Source organism: Corvus kubaryi, unplaced genomic scaffold (assembly GCF_017639235.1).
Source record: "Corvus kubaryi isolate FWS band 111438036 unplaced genomic scaffold, C.kubaryi_AGA036_p1.0 66, whole genome shotgun sequence".
NCBI classification, from domain to species: Eukaryota; Metazoa; Chordata; class Aves; order Passeriformes; family Corvidae; genus Corvus; species Corvus kubaryi.
In genome coordinates, this window is record NW_024582054.1 from 622347 (window position 1) to 650292 (window position 27946).

General features: G+C 40.1%; 1 protein-coding gene across 3 annotated transcripts; it reads right to left on the reverse strand.

The window, feature by feature from the left end:
• Positions 1 to 544: 544 nt before the first annotated feature.
• PLA2G4F (phospholipase A2 group IVF) lies at positions 545 to 27827 on the reverse strand. 3 transcript variants are annotated; one of them, XM_042047725.1, is made up of 20 exons: positions 25171 to 27825; positions 20776 to 20848; positions 19334 to 19470; positions 17912 to 18040; positions 16432 to 16472; positions 15804 to 15846; positions 14566 to 14632; positions 14108 to 14277; positions 12308 to 12421; positions 11761 to 11798; positions 10695 to 10830; positions 9851 to 9987; positions 8651 to 8873; positions 7987 to 8101; positions 6663 to 6800; positions 6081 to 6188; positions 4994 to 5188; positions 4493 to 4659; positions 3259 to 3445; positions 545 to 2033 (listed from the first exon to the last, which is right to left on the reverse strand). In XM_042047725.1, the coding sequence occupies exons 1-20, from the start codon at positions 25279 to 25281 to the stop codon at positions 1804 to 1806; spliced, it is 2559 nt and encodes an 852-aa protein (XP_041903659.1). In that variant the 5' UTR covers positions 25282 to 27825; the 3' UTR covers positions 545 to 1803. The 3 variants fall into 3 exon arrangements, with proteins under 3 accessions (XP_041903659.1, XP_041903661.1, XP_041903660.1); XM_042047726.1 differs by lacking the exon at positions 545 to 2033 and having other exon boundaries at positions 3327 to 3445; positions 4493 to 4669; positions 25171 to 27827; XM_042047727.1 differs by lacking the exons at positions 17912 to 18040; positions 19334 to 19470; positions 20776 to 20848; positions 25171 to 27825 and adding an exon at positions 17269 to 17437.
• Between the last annotated feature and the right edge of the window lie 119 nt (positions 27828 to 27946).

The window sequence follows — 27946 nt, forward strand, 5'->3', positions numbered from 1 at the left end:
CCCTGACAATCTAGCAACCCCACAAAAGGAAGACTACTTTATCTGTAATACCTGTTGATGTGAGTACTTGGTCTTGCAGATGCAGGCAGTGTGCTCTTTTTCTAGGGCAATCACAGTTGATTAGATCAGAGGCTGAAGTACCTGGTTAATTCACTCAGTCCACCTTAAAACCCAAAGGTTTTTATAAACTCTTTTTAAAATTATTCTACTGTAGGGACAGTTAAAGCAAGGTGATTGTGATTCCAGTGTGAGTCAATTGAATTTACCAGCACAACTCCCAACTCTTAACTAAGATTGCAAAAACCACAGTTCTTGACCTTGAAAACTTTGTCACTTTTATCAGTTTAAATGGGTTTTCCACATTTTTAAGATTCTTTAGGAAGTAACTGGTATTATCTTGCTCATCCTCCCCTTGATTGGGTGGTCTGTAGTAAACAGTAAATAATGAGGTTTTCTTTCTTGGCTCAGCCCCTGATTTTCACCCACAAGCTATCAACATAGTTGCCTCTGACAAGTGTACTTAGGAAAAACTGTGAAGAGCATGTGAGCAAAACTAATATTTATTAAAAGAGGAACACATAAAAAAATGTATAAAGAATCATACCAGTCTATAAGCCCTTACATGATTTCATAAGGCAAGCCTCCTGTCCTCAGTTTTAAATACAGAATCGGTACATTCAGCTCGATGTAAAAGCCATAAAAGTAACAGTGCTTGCTTGCCAATGTTCTGCATTACGTATTTTCCAACTGCATAATTCAGTACTTTCCTGTGGGCTTTATGCAAGGTAAGGTGAATCCCATCCCACAGCACAGCAGCATCTGACATTACTTTATTAATTCACATTCATAAGGTGTGTCTACCTTGACTGTTGACGTTTCTAAATTACATAGACACAAAAATTCCTTCAGCAAAGGTCTGGGTGAATTACAAGCTGAAGTGTAAGGAAAAAATATCTAACTCAAACCCTCCAAAGGAGCCTTCCTTCCTCTTACACAGAAAGACGAAGATGCAACTTATGGCATTTTCATCATCTCATGATGATCAAACTGTAGGAAGTAGTAACAAAATCCCACAATGTGTTTCTATTGTCAAATATAAAAACCATTTATTTTTATTTATTTATTGATTCAAAACCAAATTGTTTACCAAAATAAGCTACTCAGTATTGAACTTCTGGGAGACTAAAAGCCACTAAAATCCTTGAGAAGGGTAGGAAGGAAACTGAAACCGTGAATGGCAAAATGGAAAGCAGGTAATGACTGTTCAGTCCTGAAAGTATATGGGCATCAGCCAGTAGCAACTTGAAAGCAAAAGGAGACATTTTCTCTCTCAGTGTGTAATTTTTATCTGTGGAGTTCTGTATAAGATTATGTGAATCATAAAGGTTCGTGAGGTTCAAAAGCAAGAGATAAAAGTACAGAAGGAATCTGTTTCCTTGAACACCAACACACCTCCGACAAAAAGAAGTGCATCACTCAGTAAAGTCTGGAAGATTATTCTCCAGATGCTTGAGCAGTTTGAATAGACCTCCCAAATCATCTGGAATCAGCCACTGTCACTTGAGATACTGAGCTAGGTAATTCCTCACCCTTCCCCACATGAGGAAGCAACATCCATGTAGTACTGTACATCCCTTGAGTTTTCATCAGAGCACATAAGCTGGAAGGAGTTTTCAGTGTCAGCAGGTGTGCTACTCCCTCTCCAAGAGGACAGTTTCCAGCTACTCACTTTCAGTGTTCTGTCTTGAATCTCACGGCTTTTGTACACTGTTGCCTCTCTGGATCCTCAACCCTAGAAACTGCTCATGCATTTGTCTTATTGATGACTTTCTTCAACTTCCTCCTTTGCAGAGCCAAGTTTAGGGTTTTGAGGAGAGTGTCCTTGTTGTTCAGAATGTTGTAGCGATTCACTTCCACTAATCTGCTGAAATCATAAGGCTCAAAGGTGAAATTTAGTGTACGGTAAGGGGAATCTTTTGACTCAATGATGAAGTCACCAAAGGATTTCTCTTCTTCTGACTCACGTTCAACTCCTGCAGCAAGAAAGAAAGAAAAAAAAAAATCACAAAAACCTTCTGCTGTGGTAGAATGATTTTAGTTGAATTCTGCTAGGAGGATATCACAGATAATTCTGTTGAAACTTAACTTTTCCTCCAAAGCTCCTCCTCAGATATTTCAGCTCCTTCCAAAATATTTTCAGGCTGAAGTCAAGATATTATCACCCTTTCCATTTCCACCAAAATACAGTACTAAAATACATTTTCGTTGTGATAAATTGTTTAGTTCATCTGCAATTATTATGCTCAAAATAGGAAATATAAAGCTCAATTCTTCTTGGAAGTGCTATTCTACACTGAAATAAAGTCACACCTTGAGTTCAACTGATCTTAGCAGCACCCTGCCACTTAAATACCAGTCTCGAAAGATCAACATTAAAGTAGTTTACTACAAACACTTTTGCTTGTTGCTGCTATAGAAATAGCAGTCTTGAGTCACATTCAAGCCTAGCTCACTGAAACACTTTATTGTCAATGAGGAAATGCAGCCAGGGCCAGGCAATCACTACAGTATTAACACAGAAAACATTAACAGCATGCCTCACATCCCCCTCCACCAGTCCTGCATGTCCTTTTCTACCTATTACAAAGGTTTTGCTCAGGATGCTGTTTCCTCCCCACACGGAAGAAAAAGGACATTGATTTTTGCCTGTGTCTTCTTAAAGGTCTCCCTGTTGCTTGATAGACTGAGGGGGGTCTTAAAGTCTATTTTAATCACATTAAATGAAGCAAGGATCATTTATCAGTTATCTCATACTACAAGGGCACAGGCCACTTAACACTGAGTTACATGATCTGACACATATTGGTCCCCAACACGTCACTGCTTAGTGGTTTATTCATATTCAAAAAACAAATTATCTTCTTATTTGATTAATAGTCTTTTCCCATATATTCAGAGTAATCAGAAGTAACAGAATCAGGTATCAGGGCAGAAAGGTTCAGAAAGAACCAAAATTTAGACTAATTCTGATTCTTCCAGACTTTGGATAGCAGGGGGTGGGGAGGAGGGGCCAGGTTTGTGAGCCTCTTCTCTCATCCTGTGCTTCAAAAAACTAGTGGAAACTGATTCTGCCTTAAATGTAAATAAAAACTTAATAATTACAGAGTAATATTAAGAAGAATGAAAAGAGGACCTCACTGAATTTTCCATCAGCACACACAATTGTTAGAAGAATGCTTTAAAATGCAGCCTTCTTACCTGGAGCTTTGTACTTCTGGAAGGTGTCATTCACCAGTGGGAAATGCAGTACAATAGGAGCCCTTGGATTATCATCATCCACAAACATGTAACACTCTTTTGGCTCCTTTTCATCTTCCTCACTAAATTTGATTTTCGGAAAAGGAATTTCCTGCTCCTCACAGTATTTCTGAGTCAGCTCTAAAACCTTTTATCAGGAAAAAAGATAATTGCAGTAGAACACCAGCAACACTTCTAAGATCATCTAACTACAATCCTCAAAGGGAAAGAGACTTTCAAAAAAAAAAAAAAAAAAAAGACAGAAACTCAGCTTCGAATCAGCAGAAACAATTTCTCTGGGTGGTAATAAAGAAGAATGAAGAGCAGAACTGCAACAAACATCAACAGACTGCAGCTGAAATTTTTTATCCTTTCCTACTCTAAACCTACTCACCTTGACATTTTTGCACTTAAAAATGAACACTTGTATATACAGAATATAACTTGTTTGCATGAAGAAAATCACCAACAGCCACTCTTTCTTTAGAAGTATATCTCAGTAACAATGTAACAATGATCTTATGGGCCAAACAAATCCTCTTATTTTATTTAGCAATCTGTTTAGGCTTCTGAAAATTTCTGAATCTTCTTACAGTTGTCAACTTTCTATTTTCTCATGACCTTCACAGGAAAAAGCATAGCAAAGTAACATTTGAAATGTCTTTTCATAGGAAGACAGGCCAAGAGAGGTGGGGCTGTTCAGCCTGGAGAAGAGAAGGCAGAAAGGAGACCTTACAATGCCTTCCAGTACTAAGAGAGGCTTACAAGAGCTGGAGAGTGACTTTTCACAAGGGCATGTAGTGATAGGACAAGGGGGAAATATACTTAAGCTGAAGGAGGGTAGGTTTAGTTTAGATATTAGGAAGAAATTCTTCACTGTGAGGTGGTGAGGCACTGGAACAGGTTGCCCAGACAAGTTGTGGACTCCCCATCCCTGGAAGTGTTCAAGGCCAGGGTGGAAAGGGCTTTAAGCAAACTGGTCCAGTGGAAGGCGTCCCTGCCCATGGCAGGAGAGTTGGAATGAGATGGTCCTTATGTCCTTTCCAACCCAAACCATTCTGTGATTCCATGAAAGACAAGGATTTCTTTTCATTCGTCCATTAGTGTCTGTATTCAACTTCAACTGATCTGCTGCCATTGTGAACATGATTCTGTGCTTTTATGTTCAGTCATAATGCTGAGCTACATCTCTCACCTCAAATGGAGCTTCCCAGGAAAAATTGAATGACAAGATAACATCCACATCCCTCTCTGGCTGAAGTACCAAAGGAAAGGGAGAGTTGATAGAAAAGCCACCATCCACTAAATACAAGCTCTCTTCCATGGGAGTCAGCTGGTTGGGAAATGCATCCAGGTGAGTACCTGTAAGACACTCCAAGGTACACAAGTAACTATATTGATTCATTACACATGTCTTTGTAGAAGAAATAAACAAAGCTCCTATTAGTGGTATAAGAAGAAAAAAGACACTCCAACATGCCCCTTCATCTGAGACAGACCTGGAAAGCCTGATGATGATCTTGCCTTAAATGACAGAACAAATACAGTGCATCTAAGTTCTTTGCTATGGTGTAGGAAGGAATATATTCCCTGGCTTCAGCAGAACTAAGTCAAGCTCCCTTATGTTCCATGACATTGGGATATTACATAGTGTGTTAATATTTTGTGATAGTCAGATACGTATAGACTCATTTACCTCTCCAAGTCACGAATTTCTTGATGTTAACATAATCTTTATGAAGATACAATCCCTTCATGAAGTTGAAGGTCTCTCCACATGTGACCCGGGACTTGAAGAAATCCTGAAAAATTTGTAGCAAGGGGCCCCCAGGTATAACCAAGCGAGTCTTCAGTCGTGCTGGGTCTCGGAAATGCAATCTTCGGCAGTCATCTGCAGAAGTCACACAAGGATGCAGAACATACACAAAATGCCATCTCCAACATTTCAATCAGATCTTTCTACAATATTTAGACAGTTGTCCTAAGGCTGAATTTGTCCTCTAATAAGGGTATTGTAATGAAATTTAAATGAGCTGCATATTCCATAGCTGGGAGATTTAGCAGCCCTATTTAACAGGAAGAGCATTACTCATGAAGCATTGCCCATATTAATTTCAAACCCACACAAAGAAACACTTGCTACCAAGTGACAACCACTTCTGTCACATAAGACATCAGTCAACCACACACAATAGCATTTATATTACACAAAACCAAAAAGGGTGGGGTGTGGTGGGGGAACGAGGGCTGGAAAGGCAGAGGGGAAAAAAAATCTCTTCTTCCACTATTTACAGTAAGGCCGTAACTACGCACATGAACAAGTCTCAGCCTCTAATCTCTTCCTTTTCACTGCAACGAACAAATGGAGATCAATTCATAAACATACAACCATCTTATCCAATATTACAAAAAGCAGGGGGAAACTGAAAGCCTCTTTTTTCACCTCCTGCTTAGCAATCCAGCTTCTATTCCTCCTCAGGATTACGATGCCTGCACTTCAGTGTGTTTAAGACAGCTCCCAGAACAGCCCAAGTTTATAGACGAAGTCAGATACAAATTCTTTTTAAAAGAAGGAAGACAAGTGTACTAAAGAAACATAGTTTCTTTCTTCACTATAAGTGTGATCAAAGGGAATAACACACAGTAAAAGAGATGTGTCCCAATCCACCCTTTGTGCTAATCTTGAAAACTACATACAGCACATTTTTGCATCATATTATTTGTGATCATTACAAAATCAGCAATCTTTTGAAAAATCCAACTATTTTCACGGATGTTCTTACCTACAACTTTGATAACATCTTTGAAAGAATCTAGAAAGCTCAGTCCTATACCAACCACCTTCAGGCAGATATCATCCAAGCTTGCAGCAAAGGCACTGCCCCACATTCCTGCAGGGGAAATGTGGAAGAATTTAACACTCAAAGCATTTTTCATGGTGTAACCAAAAGGCCTATAATTCAGCTGCCATTTTCCATGGGAGAGGGCTGCCATTTGATCCCTACTATTCTAACAGTTTGAGTTAAAATCTTGGCATTAATCACATGACAAATTATGATGTTACAATATAATGCAGAAATTTTTCCAAGAGAAAAGCATAGAAAATACAGCAAGAGAACAGGAAGACCGACAGCAGACATTTCTGACAGGCAGCTATAATAGAGTCATCTTGCAGACTCGGGACATCAGACTGTAACACTATGAACCAACACCTAAAGCTCTGGAGAAAGATTTGACATATTTCACTTCTTTGAGTTCTTTTGGAAGGGAAAAAAGACATGGACTTGCGTTCATAAGTCCCCAAAGCAGCAAAGTTCCTTTCCATCTCCTTAAATGATAATTTAATCATTACCATAAGATCATACCTTGTAGAAAACAAATCCTGGGCTCTGGATGTTTCTGGACAAGCCGTCCCATGAAGAACTCACTGTCAAAATCCTCTGTTCGAACAAAAGCTCCGTATTTGCGAAATCCAACTTCATGGGGAGTGAACTCACACCATTCTAAGAACAAGCCAACAGGATATTTACTCATCTCAGAGAAAACATGAGTGAAAATATTTACCTGATATCTGTTCGCACAAGGGAGACAGAAGCAACTCTCCCTCCACTTTTCACAATCACTATGGATTTCCCTGCCCCTCTTCTCTAGCCTCTATGTACATACGATTAACAAAAACTCTCATGAAGGCTTTAATCCATCTTGCTCCATCTTGACTTTGTTACTACAGAAATAACCTGCCTATTTTACTTTTACTTTAAACCATTCTGATGGCTCCCTTTTCCATCCAAAGTGGAAGCTACATTATTTTTCTCAGCTTTTCTTTGCACTACCTACCATCTCCCAGAAACTCCTACAGTACTGACTTGAAAACTCCACTGACCCACTGTGTCAGACTTCATTGTCTGCTTATCAAAGTGTCCTCTCATGCTTGAAAGATTTCCACAGAGAGCTGAAAAAGAAGGGTCATCCAGTCCAACTCCTGGGCCTACACAGATCAACCTGACAAAACACAGCATGTGTCTGCTAGCATTATCCAAATGCTTCTTGAACTCTGGCAGGTTGGATCAAATTGAATTGACTGCCATACACACACACTCCTCCAGAATAAAACAAACAAACAAATCCCATACTGGTACACAGATGGACACAAGCATTTGTGTTCCTGTCTCACTCATCTATCCCCACTTGTTGCATCATGTTTAAAGTTTCAATGAAGGACTGGTCTTCATATTTTTACAGTAAGAACTCAGGCCACTAAAACATAAAATTTTGATGATGCATACTACAAGATGGCCAATCTATCACTTTACACAAATCCTACACAAATATTATGTCTGAGACTAGAGAAGAAAGTGGTTTCCTTACCACCAAGGACTCTAATTCCTTGATTCAGACAGAGACACATGTAATACAGGAATCTTCTCAGCTCCTGAAAATTTCAGGCAGTTTCTAGAAAAACATGGAGTGGCCAACAGTTCTGAATCTCATTTCTCCATTTTAGCCACAGTGAAGACATTTGCTATCAGAATGATAATACTCTGCCAATCAGTCTCCTACTGCCTCTTGCAGTACCAACTGCTGCTTGAGCTGTATCTCCTGTTATCATCTGCTCACTACCCAAGGAACTGGATAGATGAAAGAAATTTATGGACTTTAGCAAACAAAGACAAATTTCCATGTCCATACCTGCAAAGTCACCACCGCTCATATTAGGTCTCACATTGACAGCTGCATAGATAGGATAAGGGTTCTGAGCCCATTTCACTGCTTCCTGCTGATCAGACAGCTTTGATGGATCTTCCTGGACACAAGCAAAGAAGGAGAGCACACTTAAGTAAGCTCTGTACCCATACTTTGACAATTGGGAGCTGTTGCTTAGCATTTCTGATTAACAACACTACTAATTCAAAGTCCCTTTTCCCCTCCACTGTCCAGGCATATGCTTAGATTTGTCCAAAATATTTCTGCAGATGCATATTTAGAATGTCTAATGTTATTAAGAAACTAGTTACCCCTCTAATTTCCAATCTTAATTACATAGAAAATACTGCACAGTAACTTCATTCTGCAAAACCAACATCATTCTGTCAGGTTTAACCTGCCCAGTACAAAAGCTATTAATTTAATAAGAATCTTTCCAAATAAACTCTGCATTTTTCTATAACACTGATCCACATGAATTAAAAATTCTTTACTGAAGAAGATACTATGTTTATTCCACAGCACTGCTTGTACCAAAACAGCTCGCAAAGGTGGAGAGTATTTGGTTTCTTGACTCTAAACACCTGTGTGGGTAGATTCCCACTTGAAAGAGAAGCAGCAGTAAACATTGAAACATGAACTCTTTTACCTTCTGTTGTAGGAAATATTCCACAATAAGGCCCCACAAATCTGTAAAGGAAACCTTCCGTCCACTGATCTCCATCGCATTCAGCTCCTTAAAATAGTATTTCAGTCGTTCTGGGGAAAATGCCCCTGCTTTGCTGCTGGACACAGTACTCTGAGCTCTTCTGATTGCATCTTGAAGGTCTTTCTGTGACCAGTCAGGGTCTTGATACAATGTCGATAAACACCTGAAAATGCTTTTATTAGTGTCATCAGTAATAAAGACCCTTGTGTAAACAATAATTTTAGCTAGTTATAATTACTGCTGCAGCACTTGAGAAGTCTAGCTAAAAGAAGAGTAAAGAATTCATAAATAAAGGATCTCTGAACTCTAAAATGTGCTGAAAACCCTGACACCTACAGGACATCTTCATCCTGATTGCTAACCTCCCTTCCAAGGATGTTCCAGGAAGCCATGCCAGCTATGGTAGCACCCATGAACCAGTTCATAAACATATGTTAACTCCAGAACATAACAACCATGATAGGCTGACTGATGGCAAGGGTGCAGCATGCAGCAGTAGAGGTCATAGCCTTCATCAGAACACAGGTCTGATTGAAGGAGAAGCTAGTTTGGACCATTGACTATCCATACAAACAGATGCCTACATTTCTTTGGAAGGGTCTCTGAATCAAAAGGGGTGGGAGAATTAGGCACAGAGGGGTTAATTTAACAAACAAAGCTCTGGAAGGAAGGATTACACTGTCAGGTTGCACAACTCCTCTATGAAATTGTTTCACAAAAACAAGGGATGACTTCATCACAAACTCCAAGAACCGAGCGGCTGAAACATTCTAGCCACATCTAATATTTCAGCACATTGCTCCAGTCCACCAAAGGGCAAGACAGTGCTATGCCTCTCTTCAGCCACTTACACCATTTTGGAAGGTGAGGCCATAGTGGCCTGCATGGACATGCTTCCAGTGACTTGCACCACCTCAGTTATCTTCTCAGCAAGAGTAGGAGAATGAGGAAGGCTCTTTTAGTGCTCTGAAGTAATACACAGAAGTTTCATTCATGTAATACGTGCTAATATTCAATTGTCAGACTTGCACAAGCAGCAGATTCATAAATTTAGCCAGTAGCTGTATGGGTTGGACACGAATCTCTTAGGCTGCTCAGGATCACCTCTAAGTTTCTGAATCAACACTGCATGTAGCTTACCAAGTAGAGCCAGAAATCCCACACAGGTATATAGCAGCATCCAGAAGGCCCAGCTGCTGCAGCCCAGCTAGGCTGCCATAGAACGATGTCAGTGCTCTCATCCCACCTCCAGACCCCAGTACCGCTATGACGGGAACCTGCAGACACCAAACTCAGGAGTCACAACCACAGATTTCTGATTGCCAATAAATTACAGAACAAATCCAATTTCAGCCTCATTTGAATAAAAAAATCAAGATAAAAATCTCTACTTTTATTTACATTTCAATTTCAGGCTTGATTTCAAGCTGAACTTCTTTCTCTATTTTGTAACTGAAATATATTGCTTACTATAAAGCATAGAGGGGTCATCTTAGGGACAGTGGCTTACTGAAATTGTTATGTATATTATCACACATTTACTTTCATACAATACACATATAAGAGGCAATTATTCTTAAAACAGCAGCCAAATACCACCAAGCAAGATATCAGGCTATGGAGATATAAGTATCCTCAAATAAGCAATTAAGAATCTATTCCTGTGGTGTGAGTTTCATTTTAAACATTCTGAAACAGACTTTCCCATCACAAATCCAAGCCCAAGATACAAGAGTTCAAGTAAAGTACATACGTTCTGAAATCTTAACATTTTGTGTTCCACAACACACATATCCCCCTCAAAATTTAAGAAATATAACAACATTTGAGATTCCAGAACTGAAATGTACCAGGGATGTATCTCACATTATAGTGAATGAAAACCATGTTTTCTGTTGGTTACAGGCAAGGATTCCTGCATTGCCTAATTATCAGCCAAGCGTAAAGGATGTTACCAATCTCACCACAGCACTGTGCCCAATACCTCATCTTTTGGAGGGGATTCTTTTAAGCCAAGAGTCTTCCTCAGTGCCTCAGAAACTACTTTCTTCCTTTTGTCCAAAAATTCTCTCTCCTCCTTACAGAGATCAAAACCCAGACGTATATCAAGATCCCAAGTGCTGAAATAGAAGTTAAGAAAAAACACCTAGAAATTTTGGAGGATTTGTAATCAGCATGGAAAAGCAATTTTTATGAACACACAGTCTAGGTGCTGATCTGAATTGGATCAAACTCTCAGGTGAAATTTTAGTGTATACACCAGTTATTTTGTACAACAGCTTTTGGAATTAAAAATTAAAATTCTCCATATTGTATTTCTCCTTTAATGTTTAAATTCAAAGCTTCTGTCAAACAGTACTCAGATTAAGCTTCAGGAATTTCACAAAGGAAGAAAAGACTCTCAGTGAAGAAGATTGTATGAGGAGCAACTGAAATCACTGGATCGACATGAACAGTGAAATGAGGGGCAGAGCATTTTAAAACAGAAGTTTCTGAACTCAAGAGGCAGAAGGGAGCAACTGAATACCAATTAACTTCTTACGAGTTTGCAAAACAGGAGTAGGATCTTCAGTTGATTACTGGATACCAAATGACCCTATCAACTTACAAGCCAACTGCTTGGTGTTCGGTAGTTTTTCCTTTTTACTCCTTTCTTGCACCCTTTATCTATTTTGTAGTTCAAGCTCTTCACACACAGAGATGTCCTTTCCTATCTGTCAGTACACCACTGCACATATTCTGGGAAATATCTGTGCCTGACAAAACTACTTAATATTTACACCAACAGCTATTTTACATTTAAGTATTAGGAACACAAAATTTGTACAGATCTCAGCAGGATTGACACCAGTCCATTAGACAGTATCTGCAGAGTGAAGAGTCACAGCCTTCAGAAGAAAAATAATCAAAGATATTTTTCTTTAATCTATCCCAAGAGATCAATGGAGTGAACAGACCTTCCCAGAACAGCAAGGAGAGTCACTCAGTTCCTTTACTATGAGAATAAAGGCCTTCCCTGATTTTCAAAGGACTTTGGGGTTCCCACTCACCTCTCTTCAATTTTCAAACTCATATCCAAACTTTTTCCCTGTGAAAAGAGAGAACACATCTTGCAATTGATAGCAATTACACAGGTGGAACTACAAAATGGAGGTTATGACATCAACAGAGTCACCATTTACTATCCAGAACAGCACCTCACCCACAAAACTACATCTCTGGAACACCTTTCCCTTGCACCTATTTCAGACATTTTTATTTGTCTCCGCAGAAAGCAAAAATATACTCAGAGAGCAGTGTGAAAATTATTTCTTCTATAAGTGTCCTGCTTTTTCCCTCCTCTGATATTTTTCTTTCACACCCTGAAAAGGCTTTTTGCTTTGGAAAGTGATGAACTTTATACTTTGTTTTGCAAGACCCAACCATGAAAACATATTTGGAAGAATTTCACTGGGTAATCTCATTACTTCATTCTAGACATCCAAGAAAACAGCACTCCTGAGAATCACATGTTGCCTAACTTTCCAGACACCTAAAGGCAATGGAGGAAAAGGTTATCTCATGCATGTTAAAGCAAGAGCAAAATATTGACATTACCTCTCCCAAAGGAACGATTCTATCAACTTTTTCTCCAATAGGAAGGGAATTAACTGGTACAGTCCCCAGTCCCAGAACCGTAGTATGCTTTTCAATATCAGGGCTCATGCCATCCTAACAAAAACCAAAATCTTATTTGAGATTCACAGAAAAAAGTGAAAGTTATGACTTCCATGTGTCAAAACAGCAAGCAATTCTTAATATCACTATAGCTAAATCTTTATGAAAAGTCCAAGGCTTTTCAAGGGCATCCTGCTTTCTGCTTGACAGGTCTTTGCAGGGGTATTTCTTCCATTCAAACAGTTTCTTTGTTGTTTTTGTTGTTTGGGTTGGTTTAGTTTTAGGGGGGTTTTATTTGTTTGTTGTTATTGGGTTTTTTTAATATAACTGTCTGTCACAACCAAAAAATCTTCAAGTACAAAATTTCCCCCACGAATAGTTGTGTTCTGGCAAGCATCAGAAAACTCACAAACAAACTCGTGTTCCGTCTTCAAAGCAAGATTTGGGAAAGATACCAAAAAAGGCAACATTATTAGACATACATAAAAAACACCACAAAATAGGAAATAAGATATCTCCTCAGGGACATGTGGCAGCATGTAATTTTAAAAAATCTTCAAAAGCAGAGCAAATTAAAGTTTGCCAGGAAATATTTGAGTTTTCTGTCATGTAGCAAGTGGCAAGATCTCTTAATATAGAGCTGTGCGCAGACTCCTAAATGTAAAGAGGCATACTGAAAACCCCTCCTATCAGAGGGTCACACTCAAGCCTACAGAGCCTCCAGATGTGCTGGAGCCCCCATACGAAGCACAGGGCTCAGTCCTCGGGAGGACACTGCACCTTAGAGAAAAAATGGGCTGTCACCCTTCTCACACCACAAACTGAAGTCAAACCAGGAACTACCCACAGGTGTCTTCAGACCAATAACTGCTGTCCTGAGTCCAATGTCCCTCTAAGCTCACTCTCCCCCTCCTAAGTTGCATAACATGCATTTAGGTGCAGGGCAAGCAACATTACCACGTTCTTGGCACTCTCCTACATCTGATAAGAGAGAAAAGGTCAGACTGAAGACTTCTGTGCTCTATGCCAGCTGTTGAAGGAGTACGTTCTCCTAGTTACCAGGGTGGTTTGGCTGAGGTTCACCACATGGGGCAATCCCCATGGTTGACTTCTACAGTGTTTTTGCTTGCCTGGCTCTGCGTTTTTCACCACTCAAGTCCAGGTCTCTCTCTTCTGCTCATGTTTGCTGCCTAATGAACCCCCTGGCAAAGCTATTCTTCCATATCCTTCTTTGTGTCCTCTTCTCCACAGTTGCCTCTAGAGTAGTCAAGATCACCATGTGCAATCATGTTACCCAACTGTTGTGGGGATAAAAAATGTCATAGAATAAAGAGTTTCCTTGCTCTCATTTTTGGAGAATGAATATTCAGTCACTACACGGGTACCTGGAGAAACTGCTAAGAAACAGACAAAGCTAAATAAACCTCTACAAGTGGCAACTGATCTACAAGTTTCTAATAGAAAAGACTTCCTCTAGAGTGTCTAAAAAGATGAAAGTTGTCTTCATGTAGCAAGCATGTGCAGAGTCAGTTTTTTTTAATCCCTGAGTTTGAACAGGTGTTAAAATTTTGGGGAGGGCATACTCTCAAGGTAATTTCACCTCCTTACAAAATGTCAAAGATCCAATGCACAGTCTGACATTTTTAAAACAAACAAACGAAAAATAGCAGCGTATAAAAAACAATGAGAGAGAAAAACTTATCTCTCTGTAAACTTTGTGGAATCAGCATGGATGCTTACCTGTAGGACAGATATGGTTTGCTCCAGCTCCACTTGCAGTTCTGGACACATTTCTTTATCCACATGAAAGACAAAGGAGGTTCCATAATCCTTCTCATTGTCTGGTGTCCAAGGAATAGACAACTGCTTTTGATATGCTCCTGGGACAGACACCTTGACCTCACAGCATCCTGCACATTACAAAAAGATGTTTAGGAGCCGTTTTTTGAAAATCACATACTTATTAAGTGTAGCTGAGACTATGAAAACACAAGCAAAAACTTTATTGTGTGGTACCCAGTAGAAAATACCCAATATTATTAATTACTGAAAAGTAAAAGCAAAATTACTTTAAAAGTCAATACTGCAGTCAGTAAGTTAAAATGCACTGTATAGACAGAGAATCAAGTCTCCCCTCTCTCTCAAGGAACAAACATGTTGAAGAGTAGTGCTGACTTAAACTCTCCAAGCAGCCCTACCTTGCTGTTTCTCTTTTGTGTTTTCCTCTTTGTTGACAGTGCCTTGCAGTGTCAAGCAAGGATGAACCTGTGAAAAAAAGAAACCAGCTCTGGTTAAACAATTTTTAGTTCACTTCTTTGTTGAAGTTTAATTCACCTGCTATATTAGTTGTAGGTTTACAGCTGCAAGCTGTTCAAAAAAACATTAAGCATTGTTTTGTTATTTCAAATAAAGACCGAGTTTTGTTTCAGTAGGACAGGATTATTTGCTCTTGTTCCAAAATAAAAACCACCCTTTCTGTTCAGGTACTGGGGTTTTTTTATATAAGCAGTACTTCATAGTTACAAGTTACCACCTGGGGTTTTTCTGTTTTTTTAATTTTTAATGTATGCATGAGTTCCTATTCAGAATCTGTTCAGATCCAAGGAAGTACTTCATAAATTTGTGTCCCACCTTGTCTATGTCCTCATGAAATTTAGTCTCTTACACCCTTGAGCCATCAGCTTACCCTCTAGGACAGTAGATGAGATATTTAATGGGCCACAATTCCCCTAAAAGATAAGAAACTACTCCACTGCTTGAATATAAGACTGATTTGCTAAGGGAAATTGGAACACAAAAGCTTCCTTCCTATGAAATAGTTTTCAGAACTGTGTTGTTAAAGGCCACCAATTTTTCAGGAGAAAAAAAAGTTGAAACTCTACATTTCAACCATTATCCTTTTCCTCTTACAAAAAAGCACTACTCCAGTCCCTTTTCTTTCAAGGAGAAAAGAGGCCATAATACCTGTATTTTTAATGTATAACACACTGATTTTCTTAGACTGATTAATAGAAAAGAACAGGGAGTAATCCCCTACTTAATAATGGCATTGACAAAAGCTTAGAAATAATATGTGTTAAAACAAGAAGAGGGACTCTGCCTGGCCAGGGTCTAAGCTAGAAAACACAGTACAATCTTCAAGACTCACTTGTCTCCTAAAGACATTTTTTACAATTTTTATAGCAGCCTTACTGGGAAAAAACAAACAAACAAACAAACAAACAAAAACCTCAAAACCTGCACCCTTCTGTAAGTTGGTATCAAGTTTAAAAACGGAGGAAGATTTTTATACCAACAAATTTTAAAAAAGAGAGAGGCAGATTCTGGAGAGAATACGAGCTATTTGGAAGCAGGATTGTCCTTCTCCTCTTGCTACCAAAAACTTATCTTCAGGAGTAAATCACAACACACATGATTCTGGCTTCCATGTACTCACCACAAGGACTCCGTTGGTCAGTACCTCTGTAGGGGCATCTGAGCTGTGAAAGCAAGAGATTTATTGTAAGTGATGACTGGTTATAATTTTGCTTCATCCTACTTCACAAACTAATTGGCTGAATAAGCAGTGGGGTGAAAAGGTCCTCAGTGTGGGAGATCCAGACAATCACCAAGTATATTTCCCTTCACAAAATAATGGGGGCTGGGAAAAACTGAAGAAAAAAATTAATCTGCAAATATAAGCATGTGCTGTAAGATCTCCCTATCTCAGTTATTTTGATAACCTAGAGAAAAACTGAACTTAGATAGACTATCAGATTGATAAAGTATTCATTTGTGTATTTTGCAAGGTCAACTGGAAACTTTCCCCTCCTGAATAACTAATCCATAAAGTGTTCACTTACTTCCCATGAAGTTCAGCAAAATTTTATTTCTTTTTTGGTACCCCAAAAATTTTGGCATCTGGAGCATTAAGGATACTTTTGGTCAGCCATTAGTGAATCAACTCAAACACCACAGAGAACTATAAAGCATTAGCCTTTTTATGGGCTGTCCCTGCACAGAAAATGCAACTGACAACATATCTGCAGAGCACAAGTTCATTCAGCTCTTCAGGTAAGACTCACCATTTCTCCAAGTAAAACTCTACATCCAGCTCTTCATTAGCCTTTGAAAATAAAAGTCGGACATTGGTGACCCTTGATCCTGAATATATGAGACATTTTTCCAAGAGATTAAGCTTTTCTCCTGTTACATAGTTATAGTAACTTCCTGTTAAAATAACTGGGTTTGTCCCTTTTATAAAAGCTCCAGCTAAAATTTGAAATGGTTAAATTTAGCCTTTTGTTTTTGTTATTTAAACACCCCTCTCCCTCTGGACACGTCCTATATGACCAGACACACCTATATTTGAAGACACAAGCACACAGAAGTGAGAGTTTGCTCTCAGATCCATTACTCTGCTAATGAGAGAAAAAATCCTCCTCTGGCTCAAGAACCACTGCAGCACCATCTCTGCAAACAGCTTCTGCGTGAGGCTTTGGGCTTCCTCCCATTTCCTATTTCAGCAGCTTGCACTCTTAGCTCCTTGCTGTCTTTGTCCTCTACAGACTTTGTTCCAGCCAAAGTCTTTTCTCCTCCCATAGCATACAGCAAATATTTGATATCAGACCTAACACAGCTTCTAAAATAACAAAGTAGAAGCCAATGTGGGTTATTTTCTTCATTGAAGTTGAAATTTTCACTCCCTTAACTACAGATCAAGATGACTTAAGCATTCAGCAAATGGACAGAGTTAGTGGGAACAAGGGAGTTACTAAGCCTCTTTCCATGATCATAGATCATTTAGAGTGCCTGTAGCACTGCCCAACACCTCCCTGTGAACTGCACCCCAGTTAGTCTGCTTCTGACCACACCAACAGTGCTCAACCCCAGTTTCTCAAGAAAACACATCATTAGCTCACCTTTAACCCAGACCTATTGTAGCAATGTGTTTGTGGCATTACAAAATAGATCGGTCTGGTGATGTGGCTTTACCCATGTAAAACACGCTGTCTTCTAAGTCCATAAACAGGTGCACAGGCTTGAGAGCAGCTGATACACACCAGTGTCATCCACATGAAGCAGAGGTTAAATGTACTAAACATAATCCAGACGAAAAAAGCTTCTCTCAGGCTTTTGACTTATTAGATATAGTGGTAACCTTTGCAGCAATAAACTTGGTTTTTGCAAACTGATGATGACAAACTAGTAAGGCAGTACCCACAATGATTATGGACTGCAAATGCCTTTCATTTTAAAACCAGCTTATGTTCTTCTAAGTCTCATGAAAAACTAATCCCATTTAAAGATGTTTTAACATTTCTGAAAGACAGCAGTAATCTCAAATTTTATTTAGCTGGAGCATCCCAAAGACTGGAAAACACACACAAAGTTACTAAAGAACTTGGAAACATCTCAATTGACAGTAAAACAATATGTGCTGTCATCAGTCGTTGATTCATTTTTCCCTTCTGTCTTCTCCAACACAGGTAAATCAAACAGCAGGCACTGCCAGATTTGTGCAGTGATGAGCTGCAGCCACTCCCAGCTGAGCCAGGGACTCACCTCGGGGTTCAACCTGAAGGTGCGCAGCAGGGGCTGACCCAGCTTCATACCCCCCACGTCAAAGACGATAGAGGTGAGCTCATCACTCACAAGGACATCCTTATCATAGAGGGTCAACTCCAGAATGTTCTAAAAGCAAACAGAAACAAGAAGCCTAAGAGGAAGGGGCAGAAACACTGACAAACCTGGGTAGCTATATACAATAGACACTTTGTGCATTAATCAACACGCTTCCCTTTCCCAGTCCTGAGGAAAATCAAGTACTCTCAGCAGGGCTTACAGCATAGTTAAGCAAAAAATGCTCGTAGTTGACACCATTTAGCCAACGTATTTTCTCAGCTTCCCAGCTAGAGGGAGGCCCCAGCTGAACATGTGGCAGTATTCTCCACAAGCTCCACGCACAGATTCGCCTGAGGAAGCAATAGCAATTTCCACTCTTTCAGGATGACTCAGTCCAGGATGTTATAGGGACCAATTGCTTCCTGCTCAGCACTGTCTCAGAGCTGGTAAATTCAAGAGAAACTGAAATATACACAATGAGAGCATATGGCACCCAAATAAAGAGTCTTGCAGCAACTAGTTCTCAAGGAGACAAGACTGAACTTAGAATTGTGCTGGCAGTCTCCAGCAGTAACCAGGCTGAGGTCTCATGAGCCTGGAGGGAAAGAAAACGATCCCACACTCTGATGTTTAGCTTTCAATTTTCTTACCAGTCAAGTCAGCTACCATTCCACATTTGTCACCAACCAAAATGGTGACAAATGGTACTGGAGTACACCAAGTGTACTCCAGTGAGGGGGATATTTTCTTGTTAATAGACACCTTATTCCAAAGCCTGGGATGTTATTCAAAGCCATAGTGCCCCACTAAAACTGATCTCTTAAAGTACAGTTTCCTCCCCCCTACCATTAGTGTCTACTTTTAGAATGAATGATGACAATCATTAAAAATACTGTATTAGGTCCTACACAGATAGTAGCTGTACAGTCTCTATCCAAGAGTCTGAATTCGGTTTTCTCAATCATAGGAACTGATGGCAAAACTTGACTGAATGAACAAAGTAGCAGTGAGTAGAAAATTAGCTCCTGTGAAAGAAGCAGCAAACATGAAATAGAAACTTGCTTAATCAAGGAATTTCCTTGAACTCCACCAGGTAGTGCCATAACTTCCCTTTCCTGAGTTGCATCACAAGGACGTTTATGGAAAATTCCAGCTGCAATTTACATGAGAGTGCAGTTAACCACAGCAGTTTGTATCACTGGACATGCACAGTACAGCTTTTTGTACACTGAAGACAACTGACACCTTACAAGCAACACTAGTTTTGAGGGTAATAAAGAAGCCTTGGTTTTGAATGAAGTATCAAAAGGAAGCCAGTACAAAAACACAAGTAGTCCAGCCGGCTCCACAAAGTGCCCTTACCTTGACAGCACTATGGATCCTATACTGGAAAGTTTCATTCCATTCTGGGTTCTCAGAGTTGTCAACAACCTGAGTTCGGGAGACTCTGGGAGATGCAGTGGGCAGCTTTAGTTCCACATAGCAGTCTGCCTTGGACACTAGAGCAGAGAGTGAGAGACAGGCACCAGAAAAACTTCATTCAAACATACTCTTTCCCTCATTTTCTAGATCTCATTGCATCATAAAAAAGTGCAAATTTAAGGCTGGACTTCTAAAGCAAAATAATGAAGTAAATGTCTTTAAACAGAAGCAAATTGAGTATTAGGTGCCTATATTTCTTTTTTCTGGTTCATCCAAGTCATAAAGCCCTTAATAAAAAAGGATACTATTTAAATATGAGGAAGATCAACTTTAAAAAAAAAGATCACTGCTGATACCAGGCCTATAGCTTCTTGTCCTATCACTGGGCACCACTGAAAGAGCCTAAGCCTACTAAAGTCCAACTTGACAACATCCACCACTCCTATACCCTTGGTTTATTCTGGCCAGGAGCCGGGCTGACTGTTTCCATTCCCTGAAAATAAATGGTTGTCCCAGAGTCCTTCTTTCTTCCATTTAGGGCCCCTTCAACAAAGCAAGTATGGGGACCATTCTTCACTCCAGCTGAACAGACAGGACATAGAAAAGAACCCTTCACAGCATAATTCTGGCCCTCAGCCTCTCAGGAGGGTTTTCTGCTCCCTGAACAGCTATTTGGCATTCCAAGTAGTTTGATGTTGGATGCCAGATATAAACTTAAGGCAGACTACCTTACTCGATTTAATCTGAAGTAATTTAATATAAATGACTTTCAAAGATCCAAATGCCTCAGACAGCCCTGAGATCTTTACACAGGTGTGTAACTGGAAGGGAATATATACCATACTATCAAAACCAGGAGGAGATAAAAAGTTTATCAGTCAACCACCTACTTCCTTTGGAGTCTGCAATGGCAAACAAATAGCAGGTACATGAAATAAAGCACTGCTACAACTGAGAAAATAAACATTTGAAAGCTGGAATTAAAGATTTCTATTTCCAGGTTCAGGAAGACTGTTCAGCAAGAGTCAGGGTGAAACTTGCCATAACCAGAAGGCTGAATCCAGAGAAAGGGATACAGAATGGGCCACAGTAGAACAGGTAAAGGAGCAGGGAAGCAAAACACTACCAGGACTTACTTGATTTTGTTCTGCAACTGCTTAATCTGCAGATTGGCCTCACATAAAGTTTTAAAATATATATAATATAATATAATAGAATATATTCTTTATGTTATAGATATAATGCTTTACATGAGAAGCTTTTGTTGAGACATAAAGGCAGTGCAATGTGCATAGGGAAGAGGCTTCCCGCAATGCTCTCTGTGCTAGAGGCATGCATCGAGGAACCAACATGTTCTCATAATACCTTGAGTAAATACTTACACACATCTGTACCCTTGATGTTTCTGGCTCGGAGGACTTTTACTGTTAGGTTGTAGGAAGGGTGCTTTTCCCACTGAAAAGAGAGAAACAAGCTCAGCATTTAGCTCAACTGCAATGCCTGTTCTGCAACTACACTAGTATTAGACCAGAGAAACGGATCAGAACCAGCCAGCCCAAAATAAGATATTAATGAATCAATTTGGGAACACATGTGACACTTTCAGTGTCCTGGAGGACAACTAAAGGAGCCTAGAAGGAAACTCAATTCCCTTTCAGCAATGCAATGAGGGATGTATTACAGTAACTCCTCATGGACTTCAGAAAACAAGGTCCTTATTTAGGAATTCCTCTAATTATAGATCAGTTTTTAATTGCTTTGTTAGTATATTCTTGGTGAGCGAAAGTTGCTCAAATACATTCACGACAGCTAGTTTAAGAGTACTGGCCAAGGGCACAGTAATGCTTGAGTAAAAGCAGACGTGGCAAGAATCTTAACAGCAGGGTCTGAAGTCATAGAAGGCATACGCTGTTTACAATGAGAAAAAAACCCCAAAACAAAACAGTTTCTTGCCAAAACACTTTATGGCAGTTTGAGTAAGAAACGACAAAACTTAAATCCATTTTCATTCTGGACTGTTACTGGTATCAGCACTCTAAATATGCATGTCACTTTACCAGCATAGATAAAAATGTAATCCTTACTCCTGAAAGCTTCTGGGAGATTATTTTTGGAAAGTAATATTAGTATCTACATGCCAGGACTTGAAGTGGAAAAAAAAAGTCTGACTGGATCCTAGAATATCATGAAGGAGAAGTGGGGGGAGGGCAGGTGGCAAAAGAGAACAGCTTGAGGTGATTTAGTACAGAGACTGCAGAGACGTAATTGTATAAGGCTCAGGAACAGAATGGGATTCTGCCTCATTTTCATCAGTTATGACACAATCCTGGCCAGTTAAGAACTTTTCCTATTCTTAAATCACATTTTCAAAATGCTTTGCAGGAATGGTCATTACTTCACATTCATAATTTCAACATGGCTGGCTTGAGACCAAAATTTAATTTTAGATATGCTAAGTATTCACTTACAATTAAATTCAACAGGATCTTCACTTACAACAAAATACTGCAGATTGAAAAATGATGCACTGGAAGAGGTTGCCCAGAGAAGCTGTGAATGTCCCATTCCTGGAAGTGTTCAAGGCCAGGCTGGATGGAGCTCTGAGAAACCTGGTCTAGTGGAAGGTGTCCCTGCCCGTGACAAGGGGGTTGGAACCAAATGACGTCCGAGGTCCCGTCCAACCCAAACCATTATTTAATTCTATTATTCTTGAAATATTATATAAAAAATGTAGGCACTGTATATCACTAACTGGGATCTCACAGAAACCAGTGAATCCTGAATTGTTAAACTCTTCTTGAATATTCCTTACCTGATAAATGCAATTATACTATGTTTCTTAAGCAGTCACATCCTTGGTGAGTTTTCCTTATTTTTCATCTCTTGGAGATACTTGCCAGCTTTTGCAAAACAGGCTTTGAACAACACGATAAAACCAAGGCATACATAGTATACTGAACATTTTTGTATTAAGCAAGCACCATTCACCCTGACCAACAAGCAAAGAGCAAAAACTACATGAGTCACCTAAGATAACTCACACGCAGATACCAATTAAATTTGTGCAAATAAAATCCAGTTATTACTAATCTTAGGGGCCACTTACTTGCAGAATTGACATATTGAAGATGCTCATTCCTTTATTTGTTTCTGTGAACAAGACATGCCTTCACATCGAATTTCACCATGAGTTCCACCCTTCAGATGCTAGTTTTTTCTTTTTAAACCTTTCCTAATCACCTTTCTTTTATTTGATCCCTGACACTAGTTTCTCAGGCAAAGGCTGACCACCTTTCCACTTCATCAAGTGGATTACAGAGTGAATGGATTATAGAGAGAAATTCAAGATTGCGTATGTTATTATCACCAGCTTCCTAAAGTTGCTGCAACTCTTCAATTTGTTGAGACATGAAGCTACTTAATCACACCCCCATGGCTGTGAAAGCAATCCTCACTCACATAGCCTTGCTATCACCTGGAAATCAGACACTATCAGCAGAGGGAGCACAGAGCACCATGAAGATAGCCTATCCCTCTTTTATTGCACACCATCTGTCAAAAATGTACTTACATGCTCAAAAAAAAAAAGTCCTTTCCAAATGTCTCTAACACCTTTGATTTGCAGCCAGTCATTACACAGATGAGGATACATTTTCCACACCCAGATCATAATTTAAGGGCATATAACTCCACAGAAATTCCACTGTGCTCCCAAGCCTGTGCAATCGGTTATGCCAGAACCTTCTCTTACACCGTTTGCACTTATCTTTCAGCAAAGGCACAGCAAGGTCACAGCATGTTGCCAGGTGAGCCTGCAGAGTAATGAAGCATGGGAGTATCAGATATGCTTTATCTGAATGATCAGGGAAAAGGCAGGCAAGAAATGTGTATGGGAAGTGGGCAAGGAATAATGATGACAGCTCTGCCTGTACCAGCATACATGACAGCACACCAATGTATGTGACTGATGCAAGCAACTAACTTCTGCCTTGCATTTTAATTATTTTTCAGAATCACTGCTTTTCCAGAGCTCAGGAGTGCATCTAAAGCAAAAAAAGAAAAGCCCCCTTTAAATTCTAAAATGAGGGTAACAAGGCTGAATTTTCACATACTTAATTTAGCAAACAGCTGTCTGTACCTTTCATCTAAACTGAAGATGCTGATGCAGCAGGAAGCGACGGTAAAACAACTCATTCCAGCTACAGGACCAAGTAGTCTTTACTTTCATATAGTCCAGGATACCTGCCTTTATACAGTGGCATGTAAGCGCTGGGATCCACTCCACAGCTCTCAGTGCATGCAGAGGACTCACCATAGGCCTGCCAGACTCATTACAAAAAAGTTGTCAAAGCAAATAAAAACATAACTTCTAAGACATATTTCGTGTTCACAGCTACTGGGAAAATCAGGTAGTTCAAAGAAATGTCCATTTTACCAGTAGAGCACTTTCTCCCCATCTTGTTCCTGCTCCCAAAGAAACACTGCTGCCCATCCTTGTGGCCAAAGCATCACAAGTTTGTCTTTAAACCCCAAAGCAAACCCCTGACTTTCCTAGGCACCCCTTACACTGTCCCTCCTCCCTCAGGAGTATGCATCTGCAATCATGAAAGGAGCCTAAGAACCATAGTCTTCTAGCAGGCAGGATTTACAGTTAGCCAGGAGATGAGCAGTGCCAGCAGCTCAGTAACACAACAGCAGTGGCAAACACCAGGCTCACTCTCAGTTTATTGTCATCTGCCTTTAGAAGCGAAACTGAGGCTAAACTGTAGAAAACTAGAGCTCTGATCATGTTAAATTCACCTACAAAGCCAAAAGGCTGATCTGCTGCCCCACCCCTTGCTCAATTACTATCAGTTAGTCAATACAAAAATCTCTCCCTACAGCCAGCAAAATTTTTATAAGTTAATTATTTTTTTATTTAAATAGTGAGCACTTGAGGAAAAATATATCCAGTGGTTTACAGGTTAATGGAGGCTAGCACGAGTCTCTTCTAACCTGATCTCCCAAGTACTAAACAATAATATTAAAAAGTGGAAAAGATAATTTTTATCACACAGCAAGCAGAAGTGCAGAAAGGTATACAACCAGCAAGTTGTCTTGTGACAACTAATGGTCACCTCCGTTTTAAGTATTATATTGAGGGGTTAGCATGATAGGACACAACAAGGGTGATCAGCTTATAGATCGAATCTCCAGCCAAAGGCTCCTTCACAAACATTTAGCTTAAGACAAAATTGAGGTTATTGGCCCAATCATCTTATACAATGAAACTGTTTCACTCCAGGGACAAACACGTCAAAACCACTTTATCTGTTGTGGTTGCACTGCATTATGAATGGGAGCTGAAGCCATCATTAGTCTTTGTCTACTTGAGATCATTAATCTCTGTAGGACAAGATAGAAAAGAGAAAAGAAGGCAACTGTAATCAAGGATATTTTGCAAGAAAACACATAAGCATGATTTTGTCTCTACTGATGGAAAGTGCAGTATTCTGTTCTCTCCCCCCAAAAAAGTACTTGGCATTAGCGTCATTCTGCTCCCCAAAACCTAACGAAACACAGACTGGCTCTGGATTTCCTCACGCAGACCCTAAATTTCATAAAAGCCTGAAATCTCTATTAACATTATCATTAAGGGAAAAGTCCGGATAACAATAAATATTTTCATTCCTGCGCAATGCAGGACTGGTTTTCCCCACGTGCAGCAACAGGAAGGCACTCCCGAGCACATCAGCTAAGGAATGGCATCTCAAAGACAGCACCGCGAATTGCCTTACCCGCCAGTGATAGAACCCAGTCTCTTTCCTCTCCTTCCTTTGGAAAAGCACCGCCGCCAGGAAAGGCAGCACTCGGGGTGGAAATGGGCCCCGCAGCACCTCATGGAACATGGGAGAAACGTCCTGCCGTCTCTGCAGAAAATCTGACAGGGAAACCCAGAGAACAAGGAGAGCCCCGGGACGCCCGGCTGCGAAGCGCTGTTTGCCACAGGCTCATCTGAAGTTTTGCGCAGGACTGGGCTGCGCTCCAGCTGTGAGGAGCGGAGGTGTGGCCCACACTTGCCAAACAAGCCAGCTCAAAACCTCGCTGGCAGGTTTTTCCAATATTGCTACAAGATAAGGGCAGCGAAGCAGCACCAAACTGGGAAGCCCTGGGCAGGAGGAAGCAGTGCTTTGTGATCCAGCCGTGACATCAAAATCCCCAGTCCAGATTTTCTTGGAGAGTTCCAGCAACCTGATGTACAACTATGGCCATTTTAAACCCTTTCCAGAGCTTCAGCACAATCTACCAATATTTTTAAATAGAAAGAATCTGGCTTGAAGTAAAATCAAATTTGTCACTGACTGCAGCTGTTCAGAGTTTCAGGGAGGCCACAGCAGCAACACCACAGTTTGGTCTGCCACAAGATGCCTCAGGGAATATGAATTCCCCACTGTATCTCCCCTCTCTCTATGAGTGGCCTGCATAAGTCTCCCATTTTTCCTCGTTTACATGTAGTACAGTCTTGATTTTTCCACCAAAGGTTCTCAAAATATTGTACAAGAGACAGAACAGATTTTTTTAGGGGTCTATCATGCCTTAAAAAATAATTAAGTAGTGAAGGAAATAGTTTACTAGAAGTGATTAGCTTATTAGCAGCTGCTGACAGTTGTCCTGCTGGAGCCTTTTATCAAAGAGCCAAAATTTATGAACTGAAATTGCAGACCAAGTACCAAACTTTAGTGTTACAACAATTAAAGTGGCAGAAAATGTATGAAAGCCAGTAATGCAGCATGTCATTAGCTCCATGCAAACATGAGAATGTGACACATTCTCAGCAAGGTCCCATTCCTTAATCATTTCCTGTCATTAGTGTCAGTCACCAGACTAGAATTTAAGAAAATTAATAAAAGTATAAGCTTGGACATTTCAAACACAAACAAGTCAGCACTAGGTGGTGAATTCACAAAACGAAGAGTCAACATGGACAAAATGCAAACATAATGCCATTGTGAAACAGCCACCCACTGCCATGAAGCTCTCGTGTCCTACTAAATGGTGCAGCAGACCACTGGGCTGAAAAAGCAATTTCTTTGCTTTTCTACTTACCACTACACTAAAAGTGAAGGACTGCAGCACGCCTCCTATGAAGAAAGGCTGAGGGAGCTGGGACTGTTCACGCTGGGTAAGAGGCGCCTCCAGGGAAACCTCACAGCAGCCTTCCACTAAAGTGGGCTTTTAAAGAGGGAGAGTGACTTTTTACACTAGTGGATAGTGATAGGACAAGGGGGGATGGTTTTAAAGAGAGTAGACTTAGATTAGCTGTCAGGAAAAAATTCTTTACTTAGGGCATGGTGAGGCACCAGAACAGGCTGCCTAGAACAGTTGTGGAAGCCTCATCTCTAGAAGTGATCAATGCCAGGTTGGGGCCCTGAGAACCTGATGCAGTGGGTGGCATCCCTGCCCATCGCAGGGGGCTTAAATCCAGAATATCTTCAGGGTTCTTTTCAACCCAAACCACTCTATGACTATCATGTTAGGCTTTATTTATCTTCCAAAAAAATGCAGAACCAGAAGTGTTCTTTTTTTTACATTTAATCTAACACAGTTTGACTATAAATTACAAGGAAAATCTAGGTGGCCTCACAGTACAGTGAGAGCATGGAGAAATCACATTTATTCTAGTTTGTTACAGGCAGTGTATTAAGCCTCTGTTTTGTCTTGAGTGCCCAATTGCATATAAATTAAGCTTACCGGCCTTCTAACGCTCTCTCCTCTTCCAATGAAATCTCACTCAGCACAGGGATCTCATGTTTACAGAATTTCTCTCAAATTTCTCAAGAAAAACTGAAAGCTTTTTAGAACATATGCTTACGAATTGTTTCATAGTCAACAACAGATCACCCATTAGCGGTGTTTTTGTGCAGTTTTAGCCATCTACAGACACTGCTGTCAGCAAACTTAATATCCAAAGAAAAACTACTTGGTTTTGTTATCTCCCAGCAGACTAAGAAAACAAGCAAGCAAAATGGTACCAAAAGATGAAGAAAGCCTCCCACCAGGTAATTCTACTTCTGCTTGTATTAGCATGCCCACAGGGGTCAAGGTAGATGTGTATCTACAGTGCGGTTTGGTGTTTTTGTCAGAAAGCATGAAATGCCATCATCAACTATACTGTGTATTATTTAAAATGTGTGCAGATATGACAAGGGACCCCTTTTTGTCCCATTAGCAGCACTAAGAGGAGAGCTGAAATGCAGTATATAACTAGAAGAGATGAAAATTTGAATGCATGTAATCAAGGATAGGATTTGATTTGGGTTTGGGTTTTTTTTAAGTTTTCTCCAGAAATACCAATATACTTAGTTGTTCAATTTACTCATCAGTGACTTGGATGAAGGGGCAGAGGCCTCCTCAGCAAGTTTGCTGATGACACCAAGCTGGGAGGAGTGGCTGAGATTTCAGAGTACTGTGTTGCCCTTCAGAAGGACCTCGACAGGTTGGAGAGATGGGCAGGGAAGAACTGTCTGAAATCCAGCAAAGGCAAATGCAGGGTCCTGCACCTGGGGAAGAACA